Source organism: Bombus affinis, chromosome 9 (assembly GCF_024516045.1).
Source record: "Bombus affinis isolate iyBomAffi1 chromosome 9, iyBomAffi1.2, whole genome shotgun sequence".
Classification (NCBI taxonomy): Eukaryota; Metazoa; Arthropoda; class Insecta; order Hymenoptera; family Apidae; genus Bombus; species Bombus affinis.
The window spans coordinates 7,269,306-7,281,957 of record NC_066352.1 but is presented as its reverse complement, the minus strand read 5'-3'; the positions used below and the strand labels follow the sequence as shown (position 1 = coordinate 7,281,957).

Below are 12,652 nucleotides of genomic sequence, written 5' to 3'. Positions count from 1 at the left end.
CGATCCCTTTTTATCCTTACCATTTGCAAATCTTCCACTGTTTCTTATTCTTACCCCTCGATGCGTACTTGATGACGTTCGTTTTCATGCTCCGCTAAGAAATGAAATTTACGAGCGAGAAAGTTACGTTTGTTACTTCCCTCGATTTCGTACTCGTCGCTTACCTCGTATCGGGAAATTCCTCGTTTCGAGTTATGAGGCTTTAAATTTGTGGATACTGGTTGGAGTGGAAACTGTGCTGCGGAGGAAATAATTATTGGATAAAATTGACATTTAATAATTTATGTACGTATATATATTTCTTTTTACAAACCGCAATCAGAGAAGTAGAATTTAAATGACTGGATGTAGACATTGATGTAATAGAATAATCTCAAAAATATTTTTAAGTATTTTTTATATTGTTGAAGAGTATACATTTTTTTATGTGTAAATATACCTACATACATAAAAGTCATATGCTTTTCCCATATTTAAAACGCATAAACATAGACACACGTATTTTAATGAAGTGTAATTGTTTCAAGTAAAAATGCCATTAAAATTGTATTGGTTTTGTAAGATTAGCGATATACGTATGATAATATAAATTAAATACTATTATTTATTTTACTTATTGGTTAACTTGGTATTTCAAACTAAGAACATTTATATTTTAATGTCACTTAATATTTTAATATTTAGTCCGATACTGATTTAATATTTCATATATTATTTCTTGACTTTTACTCCATCTCTTTAAATAAATTTTGTCCCATTGTTTCGTACGTTTTAAATATTACTTTCTAGTCAGAGTTTGCAGATTACACCTGATCAGTATTCAGGTATAGAAGAAGCTTTAAATACATTTGATTCCCGTAATTATTCTCAGAAGTTTGTGAATAATAATTCAGTAATAATAATGACAGAAGGTTTAGTAATTGATCATCATTACCGCCAATATGTAATGTTAACAATTATTATATGGATATTATTCGCTATTCTGCATATCATTACACGAGACAGAAACAAATGAATTTCGATACTTTGATTTGTAATTTTCTGTTTGCCACTAACATTATAATGATGTATCAATATACATAGCTGTAATTAGTTGAAAGTGTCTGATGCCAGAAAATATCAGTATTTACAAATTCTTTACAAATAACAAATGAAATAGATTTTTTGTCAAGTTTATAAAGAAATGCATGAACATTTCTTTTCCAAACAAATTTAATACGACAAACAAATTATAAATAAGAAAATTGGACATAATGAAGAATTTTAAATTAATACAATTAACGTTAGAAGTAAATTAATTAGTTACATTGGCAAATTTCAAATTGTTTGAAATCATAATCTAATATGAAATATATTTCATTTTATATAAATTTTGTTATCAATTAAATTTATCTACAGAAAGTTATAACTTTTAAAGGAAATGTAATACAACATCGTTTCCATAAATTTGGATTATCTAAAATCATGTACGACTATACAAAAATTTTACAGAAAAAAGCAAGGACGTTATACAAATATCTCAAATAAAAACAGGAAAATTTCCACCCCTATTCAATGCACTATTTTATCTCAATCGCTTCTTCATTTAAAAATACGTAGCGGATATACCATAATATAATATAACATAATGAGATTTTTCTTCCTATCCCGTTCAACATTATTGTGAACGCAACATGTATAGACTAGCAGGGAAAAAATAGGAGAAAATGATATTTTACAAGATTAAACGTACTTTTCCCTGAAATTGACACAGGGACAATAGGGTTCCTAGTACATCGGGCGAAAAAAATTCTGTTGTTCGTGTGCCAGCTTCAGGTGCAAGCCCGTGAACTTTTTTCGACTTTCATGGAACGTAATCCGCAACTGCGAACCGTGTTGCATGGCTCTTTGGCTTCGACCATGCAGACTACGTTGAAAATTTTTTCAACAACCTGCTTTGTTGCCATCCGAAGGAAATATAGGTAGATTGTGGATCCTTGTAATAATGATCGTTCCTTTAATGCCTAATTTTGGTCGTGGTTGCATCCATGGTCGTGTTAAAAATCCAAAACGATCCATTTTTTTTAAACTTCATCGACCGAATTTTGGGACACGATTCGAGATTGAACTCATTTGGCTTGATGGATCTCGATGTAGATTATCATACGTTCGCTTGACCCATGCCGTTCATTTGTATAATATATGTATGTGAAAATGTTTGATCGTAGCACCGCACCGTGATGAGTAGCAAAAATGTGATTAAATCGTGTAATTTTATTTTCGTCGAGTTTCGAAATTTTCGATTCAACTGGGTTCTTGCGTCGCCATTAATTTTCGTTATTGCTTTATGAAAGCACCAATATATTTATTATTTATACGTTAGAGATAATGGAATTAAAAATTGATTTTTTCTTGCGATATATACGAGAGTGGATGAAATGTAATGTTTTTGATCCTTAAATCATCAATGGTTGATAATACTGATACGATGTAAATTCTGCAAATTAATGACTAAAAGCTTCTTAATATTTTACAAAATCTTATTAACAACAGTGAAAATGTGTATAAAATTATATTCGACTAAATTCGTGTACCATATATATTTCCATGGAAATATAGAAGAATATTTCAATAGTTAAAACATTCTATCTACCATTTCGAAATTGTAGAAAATTTATTACGTCTATTATTTTCTTTTGTGCCATCTTTGTTCCTCTTCCTTCAATTCAAAATCTTAATATAACAGCCTCTATAATATAACTTTATTTGAAAGGTAAAAAACACGGGGAACTTCAAATATTTCAGCATACACACCTTGAAAATGAAGGAAATGCTAGATAGGACATTTTAACTGAAGAAAACAGAACAATTAAAAGAGAAAAATTGATGAATAGGAGAAACGGACTAAATAAATCTATCTTGTCTTTTGTGTGAATTATAAATTCGAAATCATTATTTATTAGCAAATTTGTTTGATTTTCGAAACAACTCGTGGGAACGATAAAACAGGCAATCTGATTTACCAATAGCGAATTATAAAAGAACTGCTGCTCGAGATTTTTATTCCTTCGCGAGCGAGCAAACAAATTTATCGCAACGAGGAATTGGATAGTAAACGAGGAACACGGGGAGAACGTACCGTGTATTAATTGGACCAAACGAATTATTCATAATTTGAAACACTGTTGTCTGTTTCATATTAAGCAATTAATGCACAGTTCTGATTCTCAACTACCTTTGCGTGCCAGATGTTCTACTTTAGTAATTACGTACAATTAGAGAATTACTATCGGTTGCAAGAATTTCCTGGACGCTGGATTTCTCCGTTTTTATTTTTATACCTCTCCGACGTTCCTGAATATATACTCTGATTGACAGAATATTCATATTCCTCCGACGTGCAACTTCGTACGTTTTAGTTAATTAATATTTTTACTGAAAAAGATTTCATTTAAATGTCAAATGAAATGTTACGCTTCGCGATAAAAAATTACACGGATTTCTTTTTTATTTTCACAGTCATACAATTGGAGGTATAAGTTCTCAGTTTACCACAATGTTATGTGATTTTCACACGACTGGTTGCTGATCAAATTACATATTGTAATATTGGGCAACTTGATCCAATGAACATCGAAATTATAACGAATGGTTGTACTGAATGTCTAATGAACAGGAATATCGAATGATATTCAAAGACCATAAACCAAAAGTGGTTGTTAAGAACATAGCATGAAGAACAGTATAAATCTACGAAACATTTTTCCAAACAATGGTATACATTTTTGCTCACAACTGTTGCGTATCTCCTATTTTTAATAAAAATGAATTAACGTTTAGCGCAGACTATGAATTTTATATTTTATACATTTTTTCATAAAATTATTAATATACGTATAATTATTATTATACGTATATTATACTTATATAAGTTACAATTATCGTATAAATATAAATATAAACTATATATTGTAACATAGTTCATTCATGATTCCTTTCAATCTTGGTGCAAATATAATTACTGTTTTAAGGCTTCTGGGCAGAAGTGTGAGTCTAGGGAATGATACACAAAATCGATATTTACCATAAGACTAAATTTGTGTTATGATCTTCCAAACCATAATGTGAGTGTATATAGAAAAGTGTTCTAGTACTTGAAATTTTTAATGTACTTTTCTTTAATTATAATATAAGTAGATTTAATTATTTTCTGTTAGATGGTAATCGGAGAGAGAAATTTGAGCTAGATTTTTCTATCGAAGCTTTATCCACGGTTTTCATAAATTAAGGGTCTTTTCATTCGTTCTATTTTCCTTCTGAACTCCTAAATTTGTTTATTGGAAATAAGAGGAGATCAGCCTGATAATGATCGTTTTCACGGTCTTAAATCTTTTAACTAAATGTAATTGGAGCTGAACAGGATAATTTATTTATTTCATTTTTAACGCAGCGCTTCGTATCCATCAAAAGTCAGGAAGTAGTACGTATTTATGATCACGGGAATTGAAGTAGATCCAGCGAAAATTAAACATTAAATGACATTTATTAAAATTAAATTAATATTTGTTAAAGTAAAAAATCAAGACCAAGAGAAAATAATGTATTTTCAAATTTAAGTGGATATCGTTGATATCGACTACTGAGGCCGCCGAAACGAGATTCAGGCATTTAATTTAATGAAATAAGCTGAAGCATAAATATCGTCGAATACGATTAAACAGAGGACAGACCTTAGGTGACAATGATGTATTTTGAAACTAGTAACCGTGCAGAATACCAAATAAGATCTAGATCAATTTTGTCTCAAGTCAGTTTCAGGACTCGAACCTCATTCTTACTTTTATTTTAGCAAAATTTCTGCCTGATCACGATATCCTAGTAAAGGGAACAAATTGAACTGATTCAAAAACTAATAAGAAAGTTTCATTTTATCGGGAAAGAGTAAGTTTGAAATAGACCAAACTGGCTGTGGAGCGAATTGTTTATTCTTGCAAAGTTCGATCATCTTGCTTTGAAATATATAATGTTTAATAATAATCGATTAATCATAGATCATGAGCAACTTAGGTATTTTAATGCGCCATATGTGTAAATAAATAATTTCCATTTTTACATTACATAAAACTAAAACTTCACATACATATTACGTGTTTCATATAAATTATTATAAAAGTCTTTCTTTTCAATTTCGTGATTTTTAATTTATATTACTTACTAATATTAACAATTAATACCTAATATTAATTCAATTGTGTAAAATCAAAATAGCAAAAAAAAATTTCTTTGTAACACATGTTATCAAGAAATACCAATTTTACTTAATAACGATTATTAACGTAACAAGATAATAATTCGTAACTATCCCCATAAATAAATTATCTCTATACACACCAAGCATCTGAAAGCTTGTAAACTGTCATTCTACATCTTCATCGATTTTATCACTCAAAAGTTTGGACGACAACCTTCTTTCTTTGCTATTCTCTCATCTAATTCGAATTAATTTGCGTCTGTTGCAGCACCATTGTCGAAACTGCGGCAAAATCTTTTGTCATGCCTGTAGCGACAACACCACAGCCCTGCCGAGTTCGACGAAACCTGTTCGCGTTTGTGACGAATGTTACGTGTTTCTGGTCGGCCGTTACTCGGGTGCACGCTAACAGTAACATCGTGTGACTGGTTGTCCATCGGTCAGGCAACACGAACCGTTCGTTCAAGGTAGCCAGTCGAGCAACGAAGGCGAGAACGAGAAGAATGGAAGAAAAAGATCTGTCCCGCACATATACTCGCATCATACACGTACACGATGCCTCGAAGGCTGCTTCCTTCGGCATCGAACCTTATTCGAAGCTGCTCGAATTTTCCATTCGACCCACGCGGTTGTCCGAAAAAGCTGCCGACGCTACGCTGCCTTGCCTCGCGTCCAATTCCTTTCATCCCAATATCATCCAGGCGACGTTTTGTAAAAGATTTGCTTGATGCGCGGTGCAGAGCACTGTCGACATTTTGTTACCCAATGAAAAGCATAATTTTATGGAATGGAGCCTTGTGATTGTTTTTAAGTCATATTAGATGGAGAAAGTGTTTGCACACCATTATTGTTTTAATATTTAAATAGTTATTTAAATACGCGGTTAAAATGAAAAAACAAACGGAACTATTAATTCTACTATAGCGTGGTTGTCGAATATAACAGGGTGAATCTCACACTTTAAGCATCACACGTAACGTAACTATTAATATTTATTTCTTAGAAGAAGCTAAGAATATAAATTTGCTGTATCTGATACTAGAAATACCAGAAATCTTGAAGACAGAGAAACAATTTGTCTTTAAATCGTTTGTTACTTCTGAATTTCTCATTGTTCGTTATTTTCATATTTCTCATTTTTTATACAGCAATTTCTAACCGTAATTATCGAGTCGTATATGAATTGTAACAGTTTGGGTTAAATTACTTAACGGTGGGTCTTATTTTTGTAATTGCCAGAAAATTTGATTACTTCCCTCTCTTTCTCCTGAAGACAAGAATGGTTATGCTACTTGATGATACAATATTTGTCAAATAAGCTATCGTAATGTAATAATGTAACAGTTTTAACTTAAAAATCGAACAGACTTAAGTGAGAGATTTAGAGGCAAAAGTTGTGAAATGGTTGATCGATAGTAGAATATAAATATGTGCAAATACTTTTCGTAATCGTTCAACTGAAAGTAATCTCCGTTCTGTTCGTTTGAAAGTACAGTCAGGAGGAGAAGGCTTGAAAACTTTGAATCGCCAAATCTTCGCTGTTAGCCAGATCAATGATAATCAAAATACATTCATACACATGTAACATACGTTACTATGTTTTTCGGTTTCTCGAAAGTTTAGACGTCCGTTAGTTCCTTTCGCGGTGGACTGTTATCGAGAGACACTCTGACGAATGTTAATAAACGGAGTATTTTATATTCAGATAATTATAAGTAAATGCGCCCTCGAATTCGAGTTGTGAAAAAGATTTTCGAAACGCGTGCCTGTACAATGATATTTTTTAAATGTTCTGTAGCATGATGGAAAGATTTTATGCGAATAAAAGGCTGGTTTTATATTTCCCATATTATCAATTCCTTCTCCTCTCCTTTGTGTGTTCGCGTATCGTACTAATTTTCTTTTCATCAGTATAGCAGATCGGCGCAGACTTCAAAGGGAAGTCGTAATCTCGAAAGAAGATTTCATGGCATTAACTTCTCAAATTAAAAACACACAAATGAAATATTATAATGCGCTGAATCTTGCTTTATGTGACTGTGATTATCCTAGCTTTGAAAAATCTTTGACGAAACATTCTTAATTATGGTGAATGCTTATTGTGTGTCGTGCAATTCCTCTTTAGTGTTGCTTATATAAATACTCAAGATTAGTTATTAACATTTGGAAATATGAGGATGATATAAGAAAAAACATTTCTAGTAAAATGAAGATTTGATCTTTTGCTGAAATTAAGGAGCTCTATGAAAATTACAAAGATTAACCAATGGTTAAATTGTTAAACGCTTCACTATTCTTAAATTGTGCAACATTCCATACTGATCGTCTCGTTAAAAATCACATTTTTCTTGATCGATCCTCTTTTTTAATAATTATTTATTCAACGTTTAACCAAATTCAACATTTTATTATTTGACAGAAGTTCATAATGAATAATCCTTTTTCAATCGTATCACGTACGTAATTGAATGTATCGGCTGTCAGAAACACCGCGAACTTTCCGAACAATTCAGTATCTCGTGAGTATAAAATTTGTCCAGCGTAGAGCACAGATTATATACATATAATTAAATTCTCTGCACACTGGAATATCTATATGGATACTGAATTTGTATATCGTAATCGATAGACGTAATGAATTCATTTACGAGAGTCAACAACGAAGAATTCACAAAGGATCACGAGAATCCACTGCTGGAGAAATAATATGCTTTGTTTGTCACTTGGAAACTACTCACCACGTGTTAAAATCGCCCTGTGTAACAATTGGACTATGATATATATGTTTGTCGAAATTTTAATTACAGTAGATGTAAAATTGTATACAATGTACATGATACACAAAATTATATAAAATATTCAAGGTATAGCGCTTTTTATAATATTTGACAGGTAAAGCAACTTTCTACCAAGGTTCTACTTTTCTAATTATATTCTGAAAAATATAAATTTGCATATAAATCCGCAGCTTACTAATCGTATATTCAGACAACAGAATTAAGAAATTGACAAAAAGTGGAACTGATCAATTTGTCTACCAAAAAACTAACGTATGAATCAAACTTAAAAATGTGAATATCATTGGAAACGTAGGAGAATGTAAGGGAATCTACGAAAATTTAGGAGAATACAGAGCAGTGGCAATCGCCATAATATCTCATTCGGTGGTACTAAAGAACAAATCGCTTTCGAGAGGAGTGTCGAAGAAGAAAAAGAAAGGGAGAGAGAAAGAGGAGCTTCCAGCCATACGGAAACCGTGCCCGTAGAAAATGTCGACCATAATGTGCAATCTACCTGCCGAACGTAAATCTGTTCCTCAGCTGCATACACGGTTCTTTCTAATCTTTGCGGGGAGAACTGCACGCCATACCATTGACTCGCCGTCGCCATCGCTGCTGGAAAAGCAGTAAAACAGTCCCTGGCCACCTTCCACGGTGCTCTTATCCTTTCTAGACGTTAACAATGCCCGCTGCCACAAGATCGTGCGGTGTATCTATGTACTAAACTACGTACATATGTACAGGGTGTTCTATTTTAATAAGCACACATGGGCGGTCTATGAAATTGACCGAGACACGGAATTTTTCTTCGCAAATTGCTCGATTTACAAAGTAACAACACGATCCTTTAGAAGAGTAAAGTTTTTAGAGTGGCGTCGGAATAGTTGAATAGGTTTAGAATTAATTCATTGGCCATTCATTATGAATCGGAAACCGTAGAAAGGAACTTTATAGTATAAGTTTCGTGACTTCTCTAATGAAGATCCTAAAAATAATTTTTTGGTCTTATTGTTTTAGGAAACATACGAAACTTCGATAAAAATTTATTGACCGCCAATTAAGTAGAATTACCGATTAAGTAGAAAACCGCCAATTTAGTGAAACATGTACTTTATAAATTGGAGAACATATTTGTGATTTGTTCCTTTTTATTTATTAATTTTGCATATTAATAGACGTACCGATACTTTGACTGTATCTACTGCGATCCATAACTGGAGTTTATGGAATTATATAATAATTTCATAAGAACAAGTTGACAATTTTAATGGAACAAATAAATGTGACGATTAAATTTTTGTGATTGAGATATTGTGCTGGCTTTTTCCTTCTTGCAAGAGGACTTCAGCGGTTAAATTTAATATTCCTTTATTTGGGATAAGTGTGAGCATCGCCTTTCGCGACAGCGTAAGTAGTATATCTCGAGCAGTAATCTGCCAAGCATATGATACCTAAATAGCATGAAGCGTATAATGCTCTACTTTCGTTCTGTGCAATGTTTTATAGCTTAGAAGTTACATTACTAGTAATATGGTAATACTTTTCTATATCGTTACTATACACATACTTCTGTCATAATCAAATAAACTTCTCGTTTGAAATTTATAATTAAATAACTCGAATGCATTTGATTGTAAATCGAGCATTGCTTTATCAGTCTTTTTTATATCTTTTTTGAGAATAATATCTATAGTACTAAAGCGTAAAATGCTTCATTTTCATAAAACAAATTCTATGATTGTAAGAATCAACAAAATATAAAAATCGATATTTTTAAATGTAGCTTATCTTCAGACCTAAATTCGAGCATTTAACGCAACAATCTTCTTCTATTCTATCAATGACATCTTCCATAAAGTACATATTACACATACATGTTTTAGTAGATGAAACGTCATAAGATAGTAAAGCCTGAATTCATAAAGATCAATGATTAAAACAAGCCAAATATTAACATATCAATCAGATTCCATATTTGAATTAACACAGCTCTTTGATGGTTCTTCAAATCCACAGAGATCACAAACTATGCGATGTTCAATAGCTCGGTAAAATAAAAATTCTCAAGTCCTATCAAGCAACTGAAGCAAGATGTCTCCTATATCAGGTGTATGTTCGTTAATTGATTAACCCTTTGAGCGCCATGAAGCCATTTCTGTGCCCGCGTACATTCAATAAGCGCTATGAACTCATTTGTGTCTCCGCGTACATTCAACGACCGCTATGAACCTACCTATGAATATTATCTTTACTCTCGTGCTCAGAGATAAAAAGTCAAAGCAGTAGCAAAATACTGTTTATATGTCATTGGAATTTCCTCCCGCAGAACTACGAATTATTTCACCTGATCTAACGTACACTCGGAAGAATTATTAATTCTCATTAGTAATTATTATAATAACCTACCTTCTCAATACAGAGTTTTTCTTTTATCAGGCTCTACATCTCATTGCCATGGTACTAAACATTTATGGTCGTACGAAAGTATCACTAAAGATAGTACGAAGCATATAATATGCTTAGACTTAATTAATCGATGCATAAATGCTATAATAAATACAACGTGATGGCAATTCTTTTTGCAGCCACTATACTTGTGAGTCATTGAAATCGATTAGCTGTATACTATACTAAATAATTATCACACCCTGTATATTAGTGCACTTACCTACTACATTCTATAGGTATGTAGAGGGAGTTATCGGTGTCGTGTTACACGTGTGCTCGCGATGCTTGCCGGCCGACTGCGGTAAGTTCCGAAGGGTGGTTCCGAGCCGCGGCCGTCCGTGTAGGCCAACTTGTCGGCTATCTACGACTTTCGAAAGCTCGTTAGCCACGAGCGTGCACGCTTAAACGGCCGCTAAATTGAAATCGATCCTTGCAGCTTTTGGCGTCGATGCCCGAACCCGCCGCGTCTCGAGGATCCGACCGCGAGAACACACTCGTACCGAACCACGTGCCTTGCACCAATGTGCACGCGACAATCTTGTTAAACTCGGGGGAACGCAAGCTCGTTGTTTTCGGAAAGAGGATCGTTACACGTTCGAGAAGGTAGCACGAGGGTCGCTCCAAGATTTTCGCACAAATCCTCTCTACTCAACTTCGACTAAGTTACTTGGCGGTTAAGCGGCCCGATGCTTTTTCTTATGAATAAATTTTGCAGAGTACGTCAAGACGAGGCGTAGGTTTTTTATTAAGCTAATTAGCCATGCAAGGCTTGCAAGTTAACGCACAGTGAAACGTTTCGTCTTGTAAAGTTGGAATGTGTTTTACGTACAGTTTACCTTTTCAGCTTTCGTTTGTTCGTTTCTGTAATTGAAAATGTCAGTGAAAATAGAAATATAGACAGGAAAAAAGGACTGCTTTCGGAAAATAGATATTTTTGTCCATCGGTAGATAGATAACTTTCTAATTTTATTAGGTATCCAGAATGAAGAGTAATTTATTGACAATGACAAAAAATAGAGCCAGAGAAATTATTAATGGTATAAAGTACAAAACCACAGGAATAGTCAGGTTATTATTAAAATACACTGTACACAGAATGCTTGGAATTATTTTTAATGGGATAGGATAGAACTTTCTGTACAGTGGTTAGGGTAAATGAGTTTACTTATATTTTATTAAATTGCTATACCACTTTACGTACAGTCCAGAATAACGTATACTCTGGTTCGTTGCTTCGTTATAAGAGAAATTCTTCCTTAAAATCCATTATGAATATCGTTCCTTCCAAATTTTCACTTATTTCATTAATACACCTTGGCGTTAATTTCATTTCGAACATTAATATACTTTATGCTAAATTCGTTATTTGGTTTATAGGTACTTAGGCTCGAACCCCTTCAGGTAACTCCCTTTACAACCCTTCATCAAAGTTTACAGATGAATTAATAAATCGTTTCTTCGGTACTTTGTTGGTTCTTTTTCATATTTATCATTTCTATTTTAAATATGAAATTATTTTTAACAATAGCCAGACGTGTCTTTCAAAGATGACATCTTAAATTGACATCCTTCGACTTTGATTTTATCTGCTTCATATTGAAATTTTTCTAGTTGTCGACTGTGCGGTACTATTTCCAAATAATCATTCTTAAAAATAAAAATGAACTAGTGATCTTCTCTACCTATAAGAATAAAATGAAATATATTATTAAACAGATTAAAAATATATTTGCTATTATACAGGTGTATTTTCTCTAAATTCTCTATTCTAAGTAAATTTAAATATTTCATTGCGTTTCACATCAGTAATAAAAAGTGTCCGGATATTTTTTTCTTCGAATTGGTTGTCTGATTAATTAAACGTGATTTATTTCTAATAATAATATAGCTTCCAGCTTTAGATTAAATCATCTGTATCTCGAAAGCAAGAAGTATACTTAAATAAAACTAAAGTCAGCATAAACATTGTTGCTTTTTAATTAAACTTGTATTGCAACCGTCTACGTTCACTTAATTTTATCTCCAACTTCATGCTTTCTACGCTCAGTTTCTAAGTTCTTTTTAACTAGCTAACTCGTTGTTTTCAAGTTACTTCTAAATTTCTCCGGCCATTTTCTTACTTCCCAAGGAAGCACGTAACATCACCGTATTTCCAAGTTAAAATTTTTTCCTTTCCAATATAAAGGAACATTAT

At 32.7% G+C, this 12,652-nt stretch overlaps 1 protein-coding gene across 4 annotated transcripts in view; it reads left to right on the top strand.

Moving 5' to 3' along the window:
* The window catches only part of LOC126920003 (protein RUFY3), a 30,208-nt gene extending 23,138 nt beyond the window's left edge, over positions 1 to 7,070 (top strand). For all 4 annotated transcript variants that reach the window (XM_050729806.1, XM_050729805.1, XM_050729809.1 and 1 more), the window contains one exon: positions 5,499 to 7,070. In XM_050729806.1, coding sequence (XP_050585763.1) covers positions 5,499 to 5,639 — 141 coding nt within the window. In that variant the 3' untranslated portion in view covers positions 5,640 to 7,070. The remainder of the gene's footprint in view (positions 1 to 5,498) is intronic.
* Positions 7,071 to 12,652: the final 5,582 nt, after the last annotated feature.